The sequence below is a fragment of the Aptenodytes forsteri genome, unplaced genomic scaffold (genome assembly GCF_000699145.1).
Source record: "Aptenodytes forsteri isolate BGI_AS27 unplaced genomic scaffold, ASM69914v1 Scaffold511, whole genome shotgun sequence".
Lineage (NCBI taxonomy): Eukaryota > Metazoa > Chordata > Aves > Sphenisciformes > Spheniscidae > Aptenodytes > Aptenodytes forsteri.
Window position 1 is genome coordinate 40594 of NW_008794707.1, and position 25875 is coordinate 66468.

Here is a 25875-nt window from a genome sequence, read left to right on the forward strand (position 1 = left end):
CCCCCCCCCCCAGCCAGTTTTATTAAGTAGAAGGCAAAAAAAAAAGGAAAAAAAAAATGAAACAAAAACTAAAAAAAGAGGAACAAACGAAATAAGGAGGAAGAGAAGGAACAGCAGCAATAAGTGAAAGAGGAGAAAGAGGATCACAGACTTCACATCCTAGGTAGTGTTTGAGACAGTCAAATCTGGTAGTCCGCAGAGGCTGCATTTCAGGATTACTGTGGTGAGGCTCTGCAGGGGGTTCCCTAGTGACCATGTGCACAACAGCCATGTTAGGCAAGTTTATTGCTTCCAGCCCAGCTGCTCTGTGGTGACATCACTGCCTGTTTGCAGTCATATCTTGGTTTGGTATTTGACATTTTCTGTCTTTTTATGAACAATTCTACATAACAGGCTGAGTTGCACTTTTGTTACTTGGACAACTTGAATATAGGTTTTTACATGTCAGTTGATTGGGATGGGGATCCTCCCTCTCTGTTGCCAGGGAACTTACTTTTTAAAATTCCTTTCTTTCATTGTGATTAAGAAAAAAAAAAAAGAAGAAATTGAGAAAAAAAGAGCCTTGAAATGGCCACAGTTCCACAGAACACAAATTTTTAATTTCAGCCAGCTCTACTTAGGAATTTCTAGCTCATTTTCAGGATCATACATAGGTCAAGGGCAGCTTTTTTTATTTAGTACTTCAAGTGCAGATTTAATTGTTTGGCTAACTTAACATTCAAATCTCTACTAGGCACATAATAGCCATGAAGCATAGAAGAATCTTGGTTTCAGTTTGAACAGGTCTCTTTTTTATAGAAAATTCTTTCCTTCAGAAAACCCATGATCATCCTAACTTATCTGCATGTTGAAATTTTTGCTGGAGACGTGATGCAATGGATAGCAATGGAGCTTGAGCTGGAAGATATAAGTTGAACTGACTTGTCCATTGACTTGTTATATGACTTAAGCAAATAATTTCAGCTGTGTGTCTCAATTTTCCTGTTTGTAATAAGGAGGTAATGCTAGTTCCTTCCTTCATTTCTGTGCTTTGTGCTATTTACTGCCTTTGCTATCTGTGTGGACTCTTCCTTTCCTGCTCTATGGTTGTCAGTGTTTCAGGAGTTCTTCCATCACCGTAGATGCTTTTACAGTAAATGAGCCCTGCAGGCTTAATTTTCAGAACTTAAAAGTAGCCCAGTTCCCAGATGAGTAGCTACTTCTCATGGACTACATTTTTTTTTTATTTTCTTTTTTTTGTAATAGTAGATTAAGGATTGGAGTGTGCATATTTTCATATGGGAAAGCAAACCCTCCCAGTGCTTCAGGTTTTCTTTATCTCTCAAGAAAGTTCCTTTACTGCTTAATTTGTTGCTTTTTCCTGCTAATTTTTGAACCACTGTGTCTCAGCTGATTTTTCTTTATGTATTTTGTATGGTACCTCTTCTGACTTAAGTCTTAGAACAGTGTGTTACTTTGACCTGTTGAGGTTTCAGCTGATGGAAAAGTACGGTATTGAGCTCTCCTCTGACACCAGGCTATTCTGTAGCAAAGGACTATTTATGAAGCGGGAGAGAGTTCATGTAAGAATCGAAAGAGCACATTTGTACAAAACCCAAAGGGAAAAGCTCTATCGTCAAACCGGCCCAGGCTGTTGAGGCAGATGCCTGGCTTTGCTCTTTTGTTTATATTCCAACAAATCAAAGCTGACCTGTGTTGTTATCGGAGTAGAGCAGCAGGTGCAAAAAAATAACTCTGCTGCCAACTCAAACGAAAGGGTAAGACTAATACCCCCTGGGAGGTATTGCGAAGATAACAGAGAGCCATGCCAGCAACTGAATTAACGGCTGTATTTACGGTGGGTTTTACTTAATAACCTGCTCCTAACACTGACACATAAATACTCCATTGTATTGTTTAACACAACCACTGGAGAAATCAATGGAAACAGGATGGGCAGCTCCTGCTGTGCCAGGTGAGAAGGAGCAATGCCATGGAAGCGTTGCTCCTCTAACCACAGGCAGGAGACAGGAGGAAGCTGTTCTCGGCTTTTACAAAAGTGGGGAGACATTGTTTCCCACAGCTTCTTGCCTTACCTATAGAAGGTGGCTGCAGAGCAAGGAAACTTAATTCCCCCCCATTTTCTGGTTGCTTTTCATGAAGGCAGGGAGCATAAATGAGCCCCAGCATATACGTCAGCTACTGTCCCAGTGCCATGTGTCTCTGGGAGGCTCAGAGCTTCCTCAAAGTCCTTGGTGTGCGGGGTGAGTGAGCCTGCTGCTACACCCAGGGGTGAAGCAGACAGCTCTTGTGCAGCCAGTGGAGTGGGATGCCAGGGCAGTGGTCTTGCAATTTCTTATTCTTTACACAACAAATACAATATGAAGAAACCTAATGGATATAGCTGGGCTCCAAAGAAATGTTTACTAAACACACACCAACATGCAAGCCTGAATGACAGTCAAAGTAATGGGCTGACAGCAGGTTTCTGAAACAGGGTCAGTGAGCTCCATTGAACTATTTCAGTGATATTTTCCCTGCCACTTGGGGACACTTTCCTTTGCAAACCGCTGCCCACCTTGGGATACTTGGTAGTCTAGAGAGGAATGCAGAGGGAGCAGGCATCCTGGCTGGAGCTATCATGCAGGTGGGATGGGCGAGTCCCAGCTTGGCACTAGGGAACGCGGCTGACCTGGGCAGAGGAGTTGCTGCACAGAATGATCCTTCCCACCATGAGCCCTGCACTATCTCTGCTATGTCTCCTCCTTAAAATATCCTTTTGCTATCACGCTAGCAAAAGAGTGTGATCATACTGTGGTTAGTCAGGCAGTGGATTGTAAGAAGGTATAAACACTGCTATTGACTGGGTTAGTCCTCCAGCAAGCTACCTAGTTTAGGATAAAATGCTTTATGCTCAACTTCCAGCTTCCCCATCCTAGCTAATTTGTGCAGTGCCCCTCATGTATTTAATGAAGAAACACAATTAGTGTGTTGACTGAATGAATCAATTCATGTAAAAAATAGTAGTCCCAATGGGAAAATTTGCATGTTCCCCAAGACACTTTCCTGGTTTTGGTCTCCATCCCATGGTCCTTATTCTGTTTAGTTCTCACTCAGAAACCAGCCCCAAAGAGGAAACCTGCAGTTTCCAAGCAGACGCCCTTTATAAAAACAAAATGTATGAAACAGAGTTTACAAAAAGGAAAAGAGAAAAAAAGGCACTTTTTATTTTGGAAGTAGGCAAATTAGTGGTTGTTACTGTTGAAAACCAGACTAGTCCCATAACAAAAGAGAAGTGCTGGTGGTGATAGTGGTTAAAAACTTCTCCATGAAATACTGGCTGCTGTGGCAGCATATGTCAGAGTCTCTATATCTGAGTGACTGTTATGTCAGAAACACTTCAGCACCTACTAAGAGCCAAACATGGATACAAACACAATTATTATTACTATTATTGTCATTATTCACTAATAACTGAATAGTCACACAGGCTACATTAATACTATGGAAAGCAGTTCCCTCGATATGCTGTTAGTCTTTAATGCAATGTAAAGAGCAGCTGTCATGGAAGGTAGAGGGAAGTGGTTGTGGAACCAGAGCCAAGGGAAAAGAAGATGTTAGAACACGATGGTAATATTTTGTTAGCTGATGAGGTTCTTGCCTAATTATAGGCATGTGGCTTGTCAAGCTACAGGGGCATCTAGAGTGCTTTTCGGCCATTTTTATATTTAGTGTATTGTAAGCAAAAGAAAGCTGTTTAGCAGAAGGAGATTAGGGAGATGAGCTGGCTCCTGGTTAGAGGAAGGATGTACCAGAGATAGAAAGGACATGAAAAGAGGTGTGGAGTTGTTCCATGAGGTGTGGTATTAAGTGCTGAAAGAAGAATAAAGAGCAAAGGCAGTTTTTCCCATTATTGTGTTTTCCAAGACTCTGTATCCCTGAGGCTAGAGTGATGAATCTGTGGCATATGACTTCTAAATATTCAGGAAAAATGGCTGACCCAAATTACCATGAACTTGCTGAGGTGGTGCAGACAGTAATGAAAGGAGTGCCATACGCCAGTCAAAGCCATGTTTTGCAATACGAACTCTGAAGAATAAAAGAAGAAAAAAGCCTGCTGTTTTTGCCAGTTTTTAGCGAATATATCTACTTGTTCCAAACATTCTAAGGATATGTTAATGCAAAAATGACATGAACATTCCTCACAAGAAATAAAACCTTTTCTTGACTCGCTCTTGTCTTAGCTCCATGACTAGCAATTCCACTAATAATACACAGATCTGTACACAGATCTTCTGCAAGAGGAGAATGAGCTTTTTGACAGTAAAATAAATGATATTCTTTTTTTCTATTCAAAAACTAGTGGCATGGCAAGAAGAGGCAAATGTAGCCTGTGATATGGCAAGGAAGCATGGATCCCAAACACTGGATCCTTGTTAAGTGGCAGGTTCCAGTTCACTGTTTCCTCTGCTAAGGTAACATAACTATGGGTAAAATTTGAAGAAGTACCAACCTTTGTCAGTTAATACTGTCAGACACCTCTATGCCTTGAGGATTTTCTGTTCACAGTTGGCCTTCTGTTTGCTTCTGATTTAGAAGAACAAAAAACCCCTCTTTTAAAATTCTCCCTTTTATTTTCATTATACTAATGAGTACTTTGAAAATTGAAGTCTGTTCATATGAAGATTGTTGACTGTGAAAAAAAGGGGTCAGAGGAAAAAATAACCTATGAGACTTTGCATATCATCAAGTAAATTTTCTCTTTTTTTGCATTCATAAAGTGAACTTTGTTCTCTTTCAAAAAGGAAACTGAACTATGGTTTTGTCTTTAAATTACATCGTTAAAAGAGAGATAAGAACCAAACCCAAACCCTGGAGCTCAGATACAGATCTAGATCCTAACTTTTCTACCCAAGCTTCTCTTTAGTTAAAATATATGTGCAAGATTTTGAAGCATCCATATGAACATGTTAAAACAATCACCACATATCTCTTACAAAAGTTGCCTTGTAGTGCATCATGAAAATCAGATCTTTAGTAATAAAAGATTCCAATCAAGTTTTATTTGATTTTGTTTATCATGATCCTATCTGTAATGTAGGTAAATGTTAAATGCTCCTTTTCTATTCATCTTCCTTTGTCTGGTCTTTCAGTTTACCTTCATATATACATTTAATATACCAGGTTCAAAGAAAACAAAAGAATAAACCTAACTCTTCCTTTCCAAAAGCCCACAACAGTAAATGATCAAGGTCTCAATGTAGTCTCTGAAAGCTCAAGAGTCAGTTTTGCACATGCAAAGGTGGGTTTATGCAGGTGAACCACAGCTGTATACACCAAAAATATAGAAGCATAGGAATGTACAATTCAGAGAGGTGTAGAAGGGAAAAAGATTAGCCCCAAACTGGCATCCTGAATACAACGAGTTTTGGAGATTATTTAGGAAATTTTCTTATAAAAATAATTCCTTGAACTTCACACTCACAATGTGATTCAGTAAACACATTTTGTTACTGTGGCCCAAAGGTACATATGATGGACTAAAAATAAAATGCATCAAGCACTCAGTATGTTATACAACAAATATTGAGTGTGATCATAGTGCTTCTTCATATGAACTTTCTTCAAATCTTTCAAAGAATTTTGAAAAAAAAAGGGGTATGTTTGCAACGATATTAGTGGTGAGTCCTGAGATTATCATCAGTCAGGCCAAGCTTCATAGGCTGTCATCTGAATGGTATCTTGCAGGTCATAGCAAAGTGGTCCAAAGTTGAGTGTTTTGTTGTGAAGTGGATTCCTGCTGGGAATCAGCCTGCAGATGAGTTGTTTATTTCGAGGCTTCTCTCTGCTTTTTATTCACTAAAACAAAGGGGTGGAAACAAGGAAATGTGTGATGGCTACATGTGGATCTACATGGCCAGAAGAGATCCTAACACACAGTAGAAAAGGTCATATCTGAAAGTGAGCTGTGGCAGGGATGATATCTTATCTGGGAGTTTGGCACAGACACCAAGGATGCACCTGGACCTTTGCAAAATAGACAGGTAAAGATAACAGGGCATTCTTAGGGTCAGCCATAACTGTATGTATAGGCACACTGGCTTAGAATAAGACCCTGGAGCCCTGGTAGTAATACACATTAAATGAGAGAGAGGGAAAAAAAAAACAACCAGAAGACCCAAAGCTCACAGCAACATGCAAACAGGCTCTCAACATTCATATATTCAATTTGTGCCTGCCCTTACCACCACTGGACATGTAAAATAGGTGGTTGGAATGCAAAGCAACTAATTGATCATATATATTACAAGTACAATGCATTTATGTTCCTGAAGTAACCGTGTGTGTAAAGCAGGTCCACCTGCTTTGTTGTACATGTCCTTTGTTTCTGGTGTCTTGAAAACTCGGCCCACTGGGTTGTCTTTTGATTTTTCAAGAAAAAGATTAAAATCCACATTCTGTTCCTCTGCAGCTGCAGTTATTATGCGGTATCATTTATTTTAGGTTGCTGTTTAAGTGCTTGACTGTAATCCAAGGTGCAGTAATGATCTAAAATACTTAACATACTCTGTAGATACTTGTTCCATAAACTCCAAGCCCTGAAAAGCAGGGATTGTGCCTCCACTGTGTACATAACATACTTCAAAGAAAATAGACCCAGGTGAAATCTACATTTGAAGTTCAGCCATGATGGTAAAAGGGGAAAAATGGGGAAGGATCCCATAGGTAAATATGCCAAAAGAGATCCACCCTTTTGGACACGCCAGGAGGAGCTGCACTGAGCTTGTCTCGGCTAGAAGTCACTCTTAGACTTTGCATAGCTTACAGGTGGAGTCATAGTTTAATAGTGTCAGTCAGTTTTGCCTTAGCCATCTTTTTTGTGTTTTGCATAGAGTACATAGCTTTACAAACCAGAAGGCTCTAGGCCCCCTTCCCCTATGGGCTCCACACCCCCTCATATTTGTAATTAATGAGACCCTTAGTTCAGTTCAGTGTTGTAACATAAGCAACCGTACAAATCAATTTCAGAACAATCACTCTGGTTGTAGTACTTTAGGATTCACTCGTTTTCTTTGTACTGCTTATTCACCTTTTATACAGAGTTCAGCATTTTCCTGTCATTTAATATGAGATGTTCTTAAAAGATTCTGGTTCAAAGAAAGGAGAAACTAATTATCTGGATGTTAAGACTCATTGGGTTGAATGTGCAAATGGGGATCAGAGTAATCTATTTTCAGAGCACACCTGTAGTGCAATAAAATAATTTGCATAGAGTGCACTATACAGTGTTCAAGGTTCAAGGATTTGTAAATATGTTTTTCTGCAATGCTGGATTTGCTCCATGGGCAGGCCATGGTTCCTTGCTCTTTCCATTACCGTCACTTACTCAAAGTGGTCAGGCAGTCAAGAAAGACAAGAAGAACAGAGCAAATGACCTCCTGTTACTGCCAAGTTGCTAGGTTGTGGCTTGGACAAAGCTCCTCCTCCAGTGACAGCTTTCACTAAGAGAAGCCTTCAGGGTTTGGTCTTTGAATACCACCTGATATATTGAATGTAGGCAAAAGATTTTTTTTTTTTTGATGCATTCATCCCTTCTCATACGACTGTCTCTAGAAAGAATGTTGCTGAATACCAGCACACAACTATATTTAACCTTGCTGATTGAGTAAAGTGCCATTTGCTTCCTCTCATAACTGTGCAATGTTCCTAGTAGGGTTATAAGATTATACTCCACAGACTACTCCTCTTCAGTGGAAAAGAATGGAAATGTGTGTATAGATACCTGCAATGCACACACACACAGAGTCGTGTGTGTGTGTGTGTGTATATATATGATATTTCATGTGTGCTTTCATTTATAATGTACCATGTCTTAGTAGAGAGACAGATTCCCAAGACCTTGATGTTGTTTTCCAAAAGCTCAGCTCAGCTAGAATCCATTTTTAACATGGTTTCCTGAGGAAATGAGGCTTTTGTGGTTATTCTGTCTGTGTGTTGGCTTTTGCATTTGGCCTGTAACAATCTTTGAGTCCCATCGCTAATTTTAATTAAATTTGATATGGGGTAGAAGTCTCAAAGATATGAAGTTCTTACAGGATTAATGAAAACTGGCTGCCAAGTACAGGAGGAAAATCTATTAATACTCCATCTGAAAGAAAGAGTGAAGCTTGAGCTCTCTCCTTTGAGACAATGAGATATTATGAATGCCCCAACCGTGAGAAAAACTTCAATCAGCGCTCACATCTAGACACTAGAACATCCAACCACAAGATACGCATTCATAGGAAACCAGGCTTCATTAGTTCCACCGTTCGCTTTGATACATGGCATATGATTAAAAGAAAACTGAACATATTATATGTCCTTCCCCTTGAGGCTTCACACCCTTTAACCAGGTTTGTCTGTACACAAGGGAGATTTGAGGATTTGGCCCTAAACTAATGAAAAGCACGCCCCTTCCAATATCCTGACTCAAAATCTTTCCAAGTATGGGATGAGACACTACTATAAGCATAATTCTGCCATGAACTTGTATCAAAGAAAAGCATATACTGGATGAAATGGAGAAAATCACAGTTTAGCTTTCATAGGGAAAATATTCTTGAGCATGATGCTGTACACTTCCAAGCAAAGACATGGAAGTTATGTTAGTGGGACTTTATACTCACCCTGAACAAAGTGCTAGAATGATTTCCAAATAAGGAACACCCTTGCATTAAGATAAAGGAGGTGACCTGACAATTTTCAAGTCACCAAAAAAACAGTACCTTGAATAATACACAGAACTTCGGGAAAGTTTGGGTTAAAGCTAAATCCAGTCCTGTTCCTGTGATTAATGTCATATTGCAAATTCTTCCTCTCATGCACAATTGTTCCCACAGGTGATATGGAAATTAATTAAGTTATTCTGGTTGAGATAACTTATATAGCTTTCAAAACCAGGATGTATTTATTGATTAATTTATAAACAAAGTTCCATGCACATTATCTGAAAATACTATTAAAGTTTAGGAATACTGTGGAGAGCAATTGTCTGCTAGACTGTGTCGGGGGAAGAAGATTTTAAAAGAAAATAATTGAAATCTGAATCCAGGGAAAAGGCGTCAGAGTACTTCTCAGATCTCTAATGTGCATTGGTTTTGGTCACTGCTGGGGTGGAAAAACTATGCAAGACACATGATTTGGTTTATTTAACTATCCATAGCTTCAGTTGCTGAATCAAAGTGTCATAGGATCTTTTGGTTTGGAAATTCACCTGATTAGTTATGAAGAAAGCAAAATGAGAGTTTATCTGAATTGAATTTTCAGGGCAAAATTACACAGGAGCTTGAACACAGAAATCATTTCATTTCATATGCACACATTTTCCCTGACACATTTTTGTTTGCAGAAGTATCAGGCCTGAAAATTACGTAGAATTCCAGAAACTGCAGAAGTTGCAGAAGACAAAACCACATAACACAGTACCTGAAATTCTGAGATGGCTTCTGAAAATATGACTTCAGAGCAATAAGTTGAAATTCAGTATTAAGTGCATACTGTAATTTTTTAAAGAGAAGTGACTTTACCAACCTAAGTTCTGAAGAGTGTTTTGCTAATCCTCAAGTTTTATAGTTTTCCCAGAATAGCTGGTATTCTACCTCACCTCTATTTGATATTGTAATAAGGTCTTTGTCATTAATACTTCATTCATTCATACCTAATTGTCTTAAATGATTAAAACCCCAGTTAAATAAATAACTTGATATATCATCAACCTGTACAATCTCAGAAGTGTATGTATTGACTGTCAAACATGCATTATTGCTTAAAAGTTCTTATATATCAAGTATATGAGATAAATTATATTCATGTTCTATGCTGAATATCTTTATAATCAGTATAATAAATTTAAATGCTTCCTTACACTTTCTCCCTCACAATACTAAGTCACTTGGCTTTAACATGGGACTAAAAAATGTCTTCTCTTCTAACTTGCATAAATTTACTGACTGATATGACAGTCATCTTTTATTTGGCCAGGGTGGGACAATAGGTATCTCTCTTAATTGTTAATATTTTATACCCCCACATAGCTGCTATGAGAAATTAAATTCTCCTTGCTGGTGGTCACAGATTGGCTAGAATTAAGAGTGGAAAGCAACTGTTAAAACATTTATGGTTTGACTTTGCCATCTGTATAGCTACAAAAAAAGGCCCTGAACTAGGTTATACTATAAAGCACCATTCCCTGTGACAAACTTCCTACGGCTTTGGCTTTTTAAGCAATTCTCAGTAACACCTCTCTCTCTCTCCCTCTCCCTCTCTAAATAGATATATGCAGGAGGGCGGGGAGACACTTGTAACTTTTAAAAGTTACATAATTTATTTTAAATGACAGAGGAAAATACCAACCCAGGTCATTTTCAGGCTGTTCTTTAAAACAAAGGCTGTGAGTGTTTCTATTGACTCCTTTTCTTCTACCAAAAATGTTGCTGGTTATGAGCTTGTAAGGGGTCAGGCTGTGCTCTCAATGGAAGTTTTCTCATTGGTCTCAGTGGGTAAACAGCCAAGACCAGTGACTTTAACTTTCACAAGCCCATTTTGTATTTCATCCTCTTTTTAATTCCAAGGTGAATTCTAGCTGTGCACATGCCATCCTGATGTCTAATGTTTCTTTTTTACAGATTTTGCGGCTTTCAATTTAGAATATTTTTGAACAACGGTTTGGTTTTTTTCTGTGTATTTATAGAAGAATAACAACCTGAAGGCTTTATAATATTTAACAAATTACTTTCCCAAACTCTTGAAGAATGTCTATGGTTATAATATATATATTTTTAAACTTTGCAACTTCATACCACTGGAAGATAATGTAAAATATCAAGAATACCTGTAATTGGGGAATTTTGTATACCTTCACTGGAATGATTAAGCATGTGATAAATATGTAACATTTTTTCTAAAATATCATATAAGTAGGGGGTTTTTTTTACAGTATAAATAAAATAAAGGACAGTTTTACTCATGGTGTTAATGCTAAGATAAGTAGAAATGAAAGTTTGTGTCACTTAAAAGAGGGAATGCTGTCTTGGGGGGTGGTGTAACTCCAAAATGTTTGTATTATCACAATGGCAGTCTTATTTACAAGATCTTTGACCGTCTGATTTTTTTTGTGGTTTGAAATGTATGGTCTGTGATATTTGTTACTGAGAAGTGTTACGGACGCTGCTGACACAAATCAGCTAAGAAGCTGACAAGATATTCCCTGTAATGTTACCTCCCTGTAGCATTAACTTGTGCGTCCTTTGTGAGGGAGTTTCTGAACATGGGTTGTGTCAACTGTATAGTTTCATTTGCAGTTATTGAAAAGTCTTTTCTCTCTCCTAAAAAAAAAAAAAAGAAAATAAAAAAAGAAAAGCATGTTTAAACCACATTTCTCTTTAAATTAGAAAAAAAAAGTAAAACTATTTAGTATTTCATTTCTCAAAGCTTGGCAGTTTTCCTGTATTGCTCTGTCAGGAGCCTTGTCTTTTCATTCGGCTTCATTTCGGATTACAGATTATTCATTTATGGATGGGCAGCTGTAGAAACTTGCTTCTTGCATATGCAAATCAATCATGGTAATGTTTATCATAAGAAGATTTTGTGGCAGTGGAAAAGGGGTTGTGGCAACATGTTCTTGATTTCAATTGTATCTTCTACAAATGGAATTGGCTTCCTCACTTCACCTTCAGTGGATTTTTTTTTTTTTTTTTTTTTTTTTTTTTCTTTTTTCCTTTGCTGAGAAGTGTTACGGACGCTGCTGACACAAATCAGCTAAGAAGCTGACAAGATATTCCCTGTAATGTTACCTCCCTGTAGCATTAACTTGTGCGTCCTTTGTGAGGGAGTTTCTGAACATGGGTTGTGTCAACTGTATAGTTTCATTTGCAGTTATTGAAAAGTCTTTTCTCTCTCCTAAAAAAAAAAAAAAGAAAATAAAAAAAGAAAAGCATGTTTAAACCACATTTCTCTTTAAATTAGAAAAAAAAAGTAAAACTATTTAGTATTTCATTTCTCAAAGCTTGGCAGTTTTCCTGTATTGCTCTGTCAGGAGCCTTGTCTTTTCATTCGGCTTCATTTCGGATTACAGATTATTCATTTATGGATGGGCAGCTGTAGAAACTTGCTTCTTGCATATGCAAATCAATCATGGTAATGTTTATCATAAGAAGATTTTGTGGCAGTGGAAAAGGGGTTGTGGCAACATGTTCTTGATTTCAATTGTATCTTCTACAAATGGAATTGGCTTCCTCACTTCACCTTCAGTGGATTTTTTTTTTTTTTTTTTTTTTTTGCCATTTACCTCTTGGACTAGACACCGCTCACTAAGCAAGCTGTTCAATTCACTTACAGATCATGATTTTGGAAGGAGCTGGCAGAATGAGTATCAATTCCAGCAGCAATCTACTCCACCAGCAGCCTTCCTGGACAGACGGATATTCTACGTGCAGTGGTAGGAGGAATTCAACGGCTCTGAGCCATGTTTTTTTGCGTGGAGGGGGGAAGGGGCTACTACACCTTTAAGCATGCACAAGTATTATTTTTCAGTAATACTAATTTACTGGAGTTTCACTTCTGGTAAGAAAAATTTCCATTTGTAAAAAGCTGAACTCACAACACTAAGTTTCTGAAAATGGCCAGTTTATGGTTCATTTCCTTACTGGGTCTTTTTCTTAAAATGAAGTTAGCGATGTTGAAAGTGCCAAAAGTTCCCTCTCCTCAGTTCAGCATTCTTTCTCTCTTACCTTTACCCCTCACGCCTTCTCTGAACCAACATTACTCTTCAATGCTAATCACCCCTCCAGCTTTCCAGGGGAATAGTCTTTTTGCTCCTTTACTGCATTTGCTTTTTCAGCTCAAATTACTAGATAGCTTTCTAATTAGACTGGCATTAGAGCACTAGATAGCTTGTGATCTGAGAACTTTTGGGTTTTTTCTTACTGTTCTCTGATTATATGTCTGTATATATAAAAATGTGTTCATATATATACTCTCCCTCAGTATAGAGATATAAATATAGACATATATCTATCTATATATAGTTTGATAAAATTTTTAAATTCTTTTTATCACTCAATCAATACGTAAACCTTAAAAGCTAAGCAAACACATACTGCAGTTGTCCTTCTAATCCAAATAATTCTGCAATAAAACTTACAATGAAAGTTCCCATTCAATGAAACTCTTGTTCTTTTTTATGTGTAATTTCTAAATACACAGGAATACATAAGCGTGCACTTAATAAATGTGCCAACCTGTCTGTAACAGATTCATGGGGAAAAAAGTCCTGGCTGAGTTTCATTTTGCACAGGATTTCATGAAGGGAAATGGTGGGTTCTATTTTCATGTTTCCAGTGTGAAACTCCTCAAGATTCACTTATTTTTCAGAGGGACAGGAAGCCAAAACCTCAGACCAGCCTCTACAATAATTCACCACTTCAATTCCTTTTACCTAGCTACTCTTACCTCACTTAAGGCTCTCCATTTACATTAGGAGTCTAGTGGCCTCTGAAATTCCTTTAACCTTCTGAAGTGATGGGAAGACATATCAACCTCCTTTTCAGGGAATACTTGATGGCTCCATCAAATCTTTATTCTCTGACATACCACACTCTTAATAATTTCCACACTCATTCCCCAAATCCTTCAACAGGAGGATGAGAAACAGTCCTGCAAACTCCCTAATTTACTGACACAGACCTTTTGGGCCAATTTTGATAAAGAAACCTAAGTAACTGTGGGGCTTTTTTGTGTTTACCTGGAAACTAGCATTGTGCGCTGTATCTCAACTGAGGAGACCTGAGGTCTAGTGGGACCTGAAGAGAGGTGATTTCCTAAAATGTGCCAGCTCTGTTGCTTGTAGTCCTCTAGCATTATCCACTGTTGTCAGTATTTCTCACAGCTGTGTGGGTAATCTTTTTCTTGGGGAGACTGAGAATGGACTGGTGCCACATCCTGGAGTGGGGCTACTGTAGAGCTAGGCCATGGCAGTCTTTCATCCTCCCATAATTCAAAAGCCTCTGCAATCTCTCATTCCCTCATCCTTAAACCCTTCATGCACTTGTGAGCATTTTAGCACACCACTGTCTCTGCCTGGCATACTACATTGTCCTCCTTTCCCAAGGAACAAATTGTACTGAACTCCTTTTGCCAGCCCTTCTGTGAGGGCAGACCAAAGCAGTCCTGCCTTTGCTCTTATATAATTATCTTATCCCCACAAAAAATTTCTTTCATTTGCACACGTAAATTATTGTTGTGCAATGACATACAACTGAGAGCAGTTTAAAAGATTGCCAGGAAAAGATTCAGACATCCTAACAAGAAAATTGGGCAGCTTCTGTAACTAAAAATGAGTTTTACAACTGCGTTCAGAAATCACCTTACCTGACTACAGAAATAACGTGCATTCATCAGAATGCGAGCTCTATCATGAAGCTGTGGGTCATACTGATAGGCTTTTACTGTGGAGCAATATAAGAGTGCCTTGGCTTTTACCGTTCTTTGATTGAATCCCACAATTCATATTCAGGCCTTATTAAGTCTGTATTCAAAGAAAATTTCCACGTCACATTATGAGGATTTTGCAAGGCTTTTCCATCATTTTCTGATGCACTAAAATTATTTTCCCCCACAAGGACCAACATACTTTTTCAACAGTAATTCTGTAAGGTATCTTCCATCAAAGAATTTTGGTGTATTTAGCCAACATTAATAAATTAATTCCTACATACTCAATCTGCCAAGAAAGGTATAATGTAATAATTCCCAGTTTTTAACTGGAAAACTGAGGCAAAAAAAAAAATAATACCTTCTCCAGCAATAGCTACTGAGCTAGTGTTAAGGACTGAGAAAAGAATCTAGATCTGTGGATTTCCAGGGCATGTAATTTATCTATAGACCTTTCTTGTTGTCGACATAATCCCATGGTGCTAACAGAGACAGTAAATACCTATTTCCTTTTCCAGTTTCTAGCAGCTTCTATGGAACCCAGTGGCATGAAATACACCCGCAGTACTGGACTAAGTTTCAAGTCTGGGAGTGGCTGCAGCACCTCCTTGATACCAACCAACTGGATGCCAACTGCATACCCTTCCAGGAGTTTGATATCAACGGGGAACATCTGTGCAGTATGAGCCTGCAGGAATTCACTCAGGCAGCTGGGACAGCAGGGCAACTGCTTTACAGCAATCTTCAGCACCTAAAATGGAACGGTAAATAGCTATTAGGCAGAGACACATGTACCGTGGTCTGAATTCTGGGATCTTCAGAAATAGCTTACATTCCCCAGAGACCTACTTGGCAGATCTCATTTGCTATGTTTGCTCTACTGCTTATATCTCATTCACTGTATTGCTAAATTGCTTAGATATGACATAAGGCAGAAGTCTGAAGGACCTGGGGAAAGGCTATGTTTCCCGCTCCAAAATTAGCCCTCTGGCTCAGCTGTAGCAGTTGCTGCTTGGAGCTAATACCTTTGATTGTTCTTTGCTTGTTGTCATACGTCCTATCTGCCATATGCTTTCCTGCAGGCCAGTGTGGAAGTGACATGTATCAATCTCATAATGTCATTGTGAAGACAGAGCAAACAGGTGAGTAACAGTTGGGTAACTTGTCTTTTGATGGTGACAAAAAGGGGAAACTGTCCATTCCAAAAGAGAGAGATCAAAATGGCATTAAATGAAATGGAAAGTGTGTCACACAGAATAAAACAAGTAACACAAATATCAATCATATATATGTCTACTTTTTGAAGTTTCGGGTAGTACCACCATATCTTAGTTTCATGTGGCCTCTTTTCCTGGGAGAACTCTGTGGTATCAGCAGTCTATACTGATGTTCAGTGTTGGAATAGTTTGCAGGGCTCAGCGAGTGCAGCTTTGTAGAGGACTTCATTCTATGCTTCGTTCAGCAGATTTCGAAACAACTATTTTCACAGTATTCTCAGTTTAAAAAAAAGGGGGGAAAAATATTTTGTTGTGAAGTGCTTTGTTTGAAACATGAGGAAATTTCCAAACAAAACAACTTTGAGAGAAAAAAAAGTTACATTTCAATTTCTTCACATGCTTCAATGAAACTGAAATTCAGGTAGTATTTTGGTTTGACCAAATCTGCATTTTTCTTGTGGCAGTCTTTTTTTCCAGTGTGTTCATAGCTAGATCCCTTTCCTCCCAGGACTTTGTTTCACCGAGAAAAGAAGTTCAGCTCAGTTCATTCTGCCTATTCAGGCACGATTATTTTCCTGGTTCCTTTGCCAGAGCACCTCTGTCCATAACCAAACACTCTCTGTCTCACTAGTCCCAGCCTCTTTGTATGTGGGTGTGTTCCTGTGCCACGTTTTAATATCTCCTGGCAGAATGAATACAGATTTGTAGCGTGCGATGTCTCTGGCAAATACTGCCAGCCTGTTTATTCAGCTAACCTGGAGGAGCCCAGCCAGGGACACTATTCACCTTCTCCTTGCAGCAGGCAAGCATTGCAATCTGCAATCCACTCCTTGCCTGTGCCCACGTAGTGTGGGTGATATGCAGGCAGCAGCCTCAATGCTTGCCATTACTACAGTAATCCTTTAAGTCCTGATTTATGAGATCTTGGTATAATATTAGTTCCTCCTCCCACTAGAGATACACAGTGCAGTACCTCAGCTGCGCACCCTGGAAAAATCAAAGCCCAGGACTAACTGACGGTTCTCCTAGCTGTGCTGAATCAGGAATGGCGTGGTGGGGCTCTGGCGATGCCAACCATGGGCAGTGGGAGTGAGTTTAGTTTCTGCATGGGGAGGAGCAGGTGGTGCAGATTGGGGCTGTTGGGGAAGGGACTCCTTGTAAGCCAGCAGGGACAGGGCTGGTTGGTTTAGAGGGGAAGCCTGCCTCATCCTAGTAGACCGTCACTGTTGCAAAGACATGGGTACTGAAAAAGACCAAAACGGGAAGACAAGCTGCCTCTCCATGTTCTGGCTAGGTAAGGCCTGTTTTCAGAGGCAATATTAGGCAGATCAGGTGTCCAAGCAAGCAAAGGGTGTGTGCTATTGTAGGAACACAAGCTCTGGGTACCCAAACATGGAGCTATTACTTAGCATGCCTGCTAAATTCCTATGTCATAAGTGGTAACTCAGCCAAACATGATGATTTACCTATAACCCATTTTTGTTTTTTTTTATTTCATTTATATGAACATGAAAAAAATTAAGTAAAACCTAGATTTGAAGCTTACATCTCATCCTTTCTGACCTGGATTCAAAAGAAAAAGAGATTTTTAAGGCTTCTGACCTTAAAAACACACTGTGAAGACAGTAATTTCCTGATCAATGTACAGGTCATAAAGACAATACTTCCTTTCTGCTTACATTGATCCATCTGACCAGAAGGTCACTAAAAATTATTCCTCTTTAATCATGAAGGTGGTTTTTATGTTAAGGATGGGGACCTGACTTGCCTGGAATAAAATGGCCCTTCATCTAGCATTAGGCTTTGATGTTTCTCACTATGTGCTTACACATGAAGCTCTGTTTCAGAGGGGACTTTCGAGTTCTACCATTATAGAAATAAATACTCATTATAAGCATCCTCCTGTTTTACTAGATATTTGAGAACACTTTCATCTCTATGGCACCAAAGCACCGTCATAATCACCAGGGGCTGAGAATTCAGGACTGGATTGGGTAGAATTAAAGTTGATCTGGCATAGAAAACCTCCTTCAAGGGCAGGCACAGATGATATATTAGCCAGGAAAAGGAAGAGCCTACTACATTATTTCTCAAAGTCAGTGCTTTGTGTAAGTACATTTGCCTGAGTATGCAAAACCCCATCCATAATTTGAGTGAAAGGAAATAATTTCATGCATAACCCCTTCACGTCTTGGTTCCCTTCACAGCTCTTTTTTTTGCACATTTCTTATTCACTCGGTGCTCAATATTAACCTCTGTGCTAAAAAATATTCTTTTAGTGATCTCATTTTCCTTTTGGTCCTTTACCTTCAGATCCGTCGTTAATGGTGTCCTGGAAAGAAGAGAATTACCTATATGACAGTGGCTATGGTAGCACAGTAGGTAACTAACACCACAATACTTCATGCATTTCTGAGATGGTTTTATTATTGTCTGAGGCTATTACTTTAAATGTCTTCTTTTTAATTTCCAGAGCTATTGGACAGTAAAACATTCTGCCGTGCTCAGATTTCCATGACAACACCTAGTCACCAGCCTCCTGGTAAGGAACATGTAATTATATTGTTAATTGTTTGTCACTTATCCCAGAGCTATCAACATATAATAGTCTCTGTGGTCTTCTGTGGTAGGATTGAATCTGACCCTCCAGTAATTTTAAACCAAGCAATACTGATTCTGACAGCTCTTTTAGCTATCATTATTACAATAGCTTGCTTTAAAGAAATGCTTCTCTCTTCTCTCTGTCAAGACAAAGAAGATCAAATAATCTGTGATCTCCACATATCTTTTAAAGTGACTGAGTCAAAGGGGAAGATGTTAGTGTCAGAGAGATGAGATGTTCCAGCTCCACCACACTTTTCTGTGGTGTAGCTGGATATGGGTAAATGAGTGCCATATTCATCCCCAGAAGTGGCTGCGTTTCCCTAGTGAGCCAGTGGTTCATGCTGAGTAGGTTGCTAGGTTTGGGGTTGGCCTGGGGGAGCTGTCGGGCAGGCACCAAGCCCTCTGCCCAACTGCACCATCAGAAGGGCTTCCTACTGGAGCCCGTCTCAGCTGACAGCAGGGCAGGCACTGCACGCCTCTTCACCCCTCCACAGTGCTTCCACGAGAAGAGATACAATCTGCCTGCTAAAGGGCAGGAGAAAGAGCAAACCTGCTTACCGTAGCGCCCAGCAAAAGTGCAGTCTGGACACATGTGTTGGGGCGCTCTGTGGGCCATGTCCTGGGGGCAGGTGCCAGGGGCGGAGGTGAGAGAGCAAGGCAGTGGGAAAAGAGGAGAGCAGAGATGGCAGGGGAGTGAGAAAGGGAGGAAGGAAAGGCAGGTCCTTCTTAGGAGGCAAACAGACCTGAGGGAGAAAGCAGTGGAAGTCATGGGAGGATTAGAAAGGAAAGCACACTGCTGTAGATGCAGCCTCGCAGGCGCTATCTCTGCACTGGGGGCAACCCTGTGCCTCTGCACGCGGGTGGCAGTCACAGCCTCTGTGCCTGCCCGTTCACTGCATCTCCCAGCACAGCTGGACTTGCCAAGTGACATACAGTTTAAACTAATGCACTCAGTAATAAATTAAAAAAAAAGAGAGAAAGCCTGACCAGAAGAAGAAAACCACCAAACCTTAAAAAAAACCCCAACCAAACACTCTTTGCTTTCTCTGCCTCCTCCACCCACTCTCACAAGATGGCTACCAGGATTTCAGAGCTCTCTGACAGGACTGGGGACCTGTCAAGATCCTGGCACGGTGTGTTTACCTGCTGACTTCTTAAGCCTAGAGCTAGGGTGGCACGCCAAGGGCACAGCCTCCTGTAAAAACTAAATTTGTATATCCCGTAAAAAAATGGCTCATTCCGGAATCATATGCAAACACTGTGCAACCTTTTGTCAAAAGTTTTGCAAGACAGCTTTGTTGAAACTGCATCATAACTCTTTTCATCTGTCAGGCCCCAGCCTCCTACATGGCATGTTTGAAACCGGTCTCCACGTAGGAGTGGAGGCAGAGCGGGAGGCTATTTATACAGCTGAAATCCAGAATAAATCACCAGCTAGGCAGAAGGCAACTGAACTTCCAAGAATAAATCTCCAGCTAAGTGGAGCATAACAAACATTTGCAAGTGAATTGTGGAATTTTAAAATGAGAAGGATTTATATAAGAGAGCAAATAAAGGACTGGGTCCTGTTGTCCTCGCCTGGAGTTCCCACAGGCTTTTAGTAACATTAGGGGAATCATAACCTGAAGAAAGGCAGTGAAATAAGCCTCATTTTACTTTTTTCCCCCCAAGCTGAGTGATGTTCAGGCTAGTTCCTGCTCTTTGAGAGTGGGAAGGCAAAATGGCTCAAAGCATGTTTGCTGCCTAGGGGTCAAGGACAATAATTATGTTAGGCTCAGAATAGTAGAGGTTAGGCTCATCCTCACTGACCTGTTCAGTTTATGTTTCCAGTTATGTATGAATAAAGCAAGTGTGTGAATAGCTTGGCAGCTACCTTTTCACATACAGTTGTTGCAGTTGCTTGTGCAAATCTGACAAGTTTCTATGCAAATGAATATTTCCTGTGAGTTATTTTCCCATGCAAATGCCCGGTTTCCATGAAAAGTATGATAATTGTGCATTCATAGAAGCTGGGAAAACGTGCGTGGGACCTTAAGCTTTGCTTTATGAAATTCAGGCACAAAGTATGCTGAAAAGCAAACACAGAAGGGGCTCCCTCTCAGGACTATCCCACAGGCTTTGCAAGACTTAGAGCGATCAGATGAAAGCTATTCATTAATGACAAGGGCAGAGCCAGGCTGCGGCGGTTTGAGGGCGGGAGGGTTGAACGTGCAGACTGAGAGGTAGGTTACAGTCATGAACAGGCGGAACTTTTCTTTTTCTTCATTTCTGAAGAAATGCTTGTGCCAGAAACCCTATTCTTCCTCTGGCTGGCTGCAGGTGATAAAGCACCATCGATGAGAAATGGCTTGTTTCTATGGCTCTGAGCCACAGAACAATATATGCTCGTCCAGCTGCCAAAAACTCCTACCAGCGCAGCCCTGTTCCCCCACCCTGCTCCCCCCCCAACAACAACACTTTGCCAGTTCATTATATTTTAGTCAGGTAGGTGTTCTGTGCATTGGTACCAGCGCATACATTTCACGTTAGATCATCTCTTCAGAAACAAATAAGCTCCCAAAGATACATGCTTCTGCAAAGACTAAGACATAATGGGACAATTCAGGATTCCTTTTATAGACGTGATCATCTTATTTCTCTCTCTCTCACACATAACACGAGGTGAGGTATTTGTTAATCAAATTTGGGTTTCAAAAGCCAAATGTTTACCTCTGCATTCATTCTTTATTCATCAATGGTCTCCTTGTGAAGTGTGCTGATTAACATATAGTGCAGAAAACAAAAATCTCCCCCTTCCTCCTCACTTAGATTACCTACTGAAAAGTGATTATCTTTAAAAGAGATATTTGTTCTTTTTTGTGGTTTTATTTCTTTCAACCTGCTAGTCAATGGAAAGCCTTTAATCAAATTTACAAATAGGCTTCATTTTCCTTCTCTGCAGATTCTTCAGACGTGAAAAAATCGCAAGATCATACCCCAAAGTCCCACACCAAGAAGCACAGTAAGTTGACATCCATGTTTATAGTGGTTGGTTGACTGAAGGAAAAGAAACACATTAAAAGCAAATCCCCTTCAGGAGTGAAAAGGAAGCATTTTGAAAGCAAAACTAGTTAGATCGTTATTGTGATTGAATCCTCCAAGGATCTGACTGTTTCTAGTACTGTTTGCTTATGTTATTTTTGACTCAGTATCGTTATACTTTTCAAATTGTTTTTATCAGTGAGAGCTTATGGAGAAGCAACCAGAAACCAGTTGCCTCTGCCCTATGTTGAGATGGGCGGGTGGACTGGAGTAAAGGAAAGGAGACCCAGGATTAAATAAGGAAGGTCTGTGCGTGGGCATGGCCATGGTCGTGCCTGTGCCTGCTGGGGGCAGCATGCACCAGAGACCCTGCTCAGCATCTTATTGCAGAACTTCTCACACATGGCGTCACGAGCAAGCACCTGCCCCTCAATCCTGCCACCTTCTTCTCCTCTGATATGACAGTGTTTCCACTCCCCTCGTCTGCTTTTTCTGCTAGTTTTGATTCAACCTGACTCTGAAGACTGTTTACTATAATTGTGATTTCTGGATATAGTTCCATTAATGTACTTTAGTGAGATTTTTATGCTGAAAATATCTTGTGTATGTCTTTTGCATCCTGTGTCATTCCCTATTTGTAATAGAAAACCTTAATATTGGTCCTTCACTGCATTTTGTAGCATTTGATTTCATCCTGTTTCATTATGGTATCCAGATTATCTGTCTCTTCCTGACTTCTCTTCTTACCCTGCTCCGTGACTTTGCCCAACCAGAACTCCTGAACTTTTTATCTGCACACAGATATTTTGTTTCTTTTTTTGTGTGTATATCACGGTTGCTAATGAAAGGATTAGATAGGACTGATGTGAAGACGGACCTGTGAAGAACTGAGGTCACTTGGTTTGTTCAGCTTAGAGAAGAGAAGGCTGAGGGGTGACCTCATCACAGTCTACAGCTTCCTCAAGGAGGGCAGCAGAGGGGGAGGTGCTGATCTCCTCTCTCTGGTGACCAGCAATAGGACATGAGGAAATGGAATGAAGCTGCACCAGGGGAAGTTCAGATTGGACATTAGGAAAAGGTTCTTCACTGAGAGAGTGGTCAGACACTGGAACAGGCTCCCCAGGGCAACACCAAGCCTGTCAGAGCTCAAGGAGCATCTGGATGAAGCTTCATCACATGGTTTAGTTTTAGGTAGGCCTGCGAGGAGCAGGGAGTTGAACTCGATGATCCTTATAAGTCCCTTCCAACTTGAGATATTCTATGATTCTAAGAACTCAATCACAGCCTTGGAATATGGAAAAGGCCATCTTGCCATGCTGGGGTAATCCCATACATTTCCAGTTTCTTCAGTACTGCTCTGTATCATGATCTATTGAGTATGTTGCTGATGTCCAGATAGACTAGGTCCACCACATTTTATTGGTTCTAGAAAACAATTATAATAACAAAGAAAAATATTGGATTAGTTGACTGAAATCTACTTCTACTCATGTTGCATTGTATACTGTTTTCTATTTACCTTCACATCTTTGACTAGCTTGTTTCCTTCTTAATTTGGTCTAAACCCTTGCATGCTTTTGAAGTCAGACCAAAGGACTGCTATCTTTCTGGCCCACCTTGTCACCGTGTTTGTTATTCTTCATTCATAAACTACTACAACTGACTTGTTGGATTTATTTAATCTTTTTTTCTTTTTGACCTGGGCTTTCTGGTGCCATCTCTACAGTAACAGTGGGATGGATTTGTGCTTAAACTGGGAGGCCTACCTGTTGAATTTAGAGATCTCTTTTTGCCTTTTCTGATATCACAGTCAAATTTTTTTATACCCTTTTCACATACAATTTTGGCTAGCCAGTTTTGTCACTATCCATCTATTCACTTTACACCTTCTTACTTCTTTAAGTTTATCTAAGAGACCTGGGACCAAATACTCATTGATGCGGAATGGCATTTCACCTCCTTTGCCTTCTGTCTGTCTTTTAAATGCATGGAGATTCAGTGCCTGCTTCACAATTATATTGGCTGATTCATGTACCACATGATAATATCAGGTTACATGCCATGCTGTAGAAGAATATCAGGAAAAATGGGCAAATGAGATGAGGGGAAGACTTAAACATGTTATCTTCAGGGCAGAAACAATGCCAAAGGCAGAAGGAAGCAGTGGGTGGTTTGGACTCTGCTTCCCCTGGTTGCCGGTGCTCCTACCTGTCTGCCATGGGGCTCAGACTGCCGAAGGCTGACACTCATCTCCAGGCTCAGTGTAAAGGCTGTCAGTGTTTTTTGCCTATATATCTCCAAGGTGGGGGTCCTGCGCTCCAGGAATCTGTCCAGGAAGCCTGTCCCTACCAAGTGGTCACCATCTGTAGATGACACACTGTAAGAACATCACGTAAAAATGACAAGCATAGCCTGGAGAGCTCTTTAGACACTCCCTCCTCCTGCCCCCTTTCCTCTTTCAGACCCTCGAGGAACTCATCTTTGGGAATTTATCCGAGATATTCTTCTCAATCCCGAGAAAAACCCGGGATTAATCAAGTGGGAAGACCGGTCAGAAGGTGTCTTCAGATTTTTAAAATCCGAAGCTGTGGCTCAGCTCTGGGGAAAGAAGAAAAACAACAGCAGCATGACTTATGAGAAACTCAGCCGGGCTATGAGGTGAGCTGAGATGTTGCTGTAGAAGACCGGGGCACATAAAGAGACTACCTGAATGGAGAATCTGGTTGACTTTTAAAAATGAATTGTCAGCAGCACCAGTTGCTTTCTTTGGCAGCTGAGTCTCTCCCACTAATTTTGAGATTGTAACATTATGTTCTTTGTCTTTTCTTTCCCCTCCTGTTTCTGTATACTATAATATATAACATACATGTGTTATATATATAATATACATGCTGTTGCTGTCCACCCAGCCAACCAATGTAGGAAGGAAACATGGTTGTAGCAAGCTGAAAATTAAATGGCCCAGTAATGGCCAGAGACCTTGTTATTTCCTGCAATGTTCAGAAACTAGACACACCGCCCACCCATTATCTTAAAATAGGTTTACAAATTCTATGCAAGGACTTTCTTTGCTCTTTGCTTTAACATTTTGAGCATTTTTCCATAATCTATGAAAGTTCAAAATGTATTTTTAAATGGAAGCTGAGATTCTTTCCTGGTCTGATTTCAGATCCTGGCTTATCTGGAAAAAAAACCCCATAAAATCTCGTAAAAGTGTGTTATAAATATGGCAATATGCTATGACCTGAAATATAGTGAAATTCAAACTCAGAAGAAAATTAATATAAAGTGAAAAGAAGACATCATTTTTTTCTTCTCTGTCTTTCAGTTATAATAATCTTAGGTATTTTATATATATCAATAGAAAATAAAGACTTTTCAGCTAGCTGAGGGATTGCCTCAGCAGTGGCCTTTTAGGACCGTAGGTGAATTTAATCTTAAATCTTTTTCTGTTTTTATTTTAACAGATACTTTTATAAAAGAGAAATCCTGGAGCGTGTGGATGGTCGGAGATTAGTATATAAATTTGGAAAGAATGCCCGTGGCTGGAGAGAAAATGAGAATTAAATATGTCAAGAAATAACATTTAAAACACCTGGATGTAAATATTCAAAGACTATTTTCTTATATTTATGTACCAAACCGGGGTGAAAAACCAATTCTACTTCTGTCGGGAAGAAGGAACATTATCATTATTGGTGTTAAAATTTTTTTTTTTTAAGTATGTCCTGTATGGGGAAAAAATGTACACAGTTTTCTGTGATATAAAATAACATTATAGAATTATGATTATTTTTCCCCTTCTTGTGAAGTTTTTATCTTTTTTTTTAAATCATACAGGCATAATGTGATTTATGAGTCATGCAAAGAAAGGGAAGGAGTGAAATACTAGGGCATTTAGGGAGTATGATAATCCACTTTGGAAGGCAACTATAAGTGGAGGAAACACTAAAGCAGCTCTGAGCCAAGTAGTCTTCTTCCATAGTCAGCTGGTTTATAGCTTTAATTGGCCAATATCACTTGTTCCTTCCCTCCTCTGATTTCTGAGTGTTTTAACACTTCGCTGGCTTCCAGTTGCTTTTGTTGAGTTAGACGGTGGGTTCCTCTTCAGTTAGCTTATGCCAGCCACAGAAAGCAGTGTCTCTGCAAGATGGCTGTCAGCATTTTTTTGGAGAACCCATACTACCTCCACCACTGAGACCTTCTTTTGTAAGCAGAAGTTTAGGACCTGACCTTACCTGGTACTGAGTATCCTCCCTAATCTCAAAAGGGCATTCAGCTCATCCCAGGAAAAGGGCTATTTGTTTTTAACTAACATCTTTGAGGTGAACTGCAGGAAGAGAGTCAATCTCAGGGACCAAAAGCCTTCAATCATTGAAGGAAGATGATTGTTTTCTGACTGGGCAAACTTACTAAAAGGCACTGGTTTCCCAGTAGAAATATTAATACTCCTCCCACCCTCTTATATTCCTAATTAAAGCATTCAGATCCATGCCATATGAAGCAGTGAGGAGATGAGCAAGCAGAACATATATTAATCCCATGGCATGAGGGAGCAGTCTCCCCAGTTCCTTCAAGCCAT

General features: G+C 39.9%; 1 protein-coding gene across 2 annotated transcripts in view; it reads left to right on the plus strand.

The window, feature by feature from the left end:
• EHF (ETS homologous factor) overlaps nt 1–25091 on the plus strand; it is a 32279-nt gene extending 7188 nt beyond the window's left edge. The window contains exons 2-9 of one of the 2 annotated variants that reach the window (XM_009273657.1): nt 12358–12457; nt 14970–15215; nt 15534–15593; nt 17982–18050; nt 18142–18210; nt 21214–21273; nt 23756–23951; nt 24761–25091. In XM_009273657.1, coding sequence (XP_009271932.1) covers nt 12361–12457; nt 14970–15215; nt 15534–15593; nt 17982–18050; nt 18142–18210; nt 21214–21273; nt 23756–23951; nt 24761–24860 — 897 coding nt within the window. In that variant the 5' untranslated portion in view covers nt 12358–12360 and the 3' untranslated portion in view covers nt 24861–25091. Of the gene's footprint in view, nt 1–12357; nt 12458–14969; nt 15216–15533; nt 15594–17981; nt 18051–18141; nt 18211–21213; nt 21274–23755; nt 23952–24760 lie in introns of those variants that run through there. The other variant, XM_009273658.1, reaches the window with a different exon arrangement.
• The last annotated feature ends 784 nt before the right edge of the window (nt 25092–25875 follow it).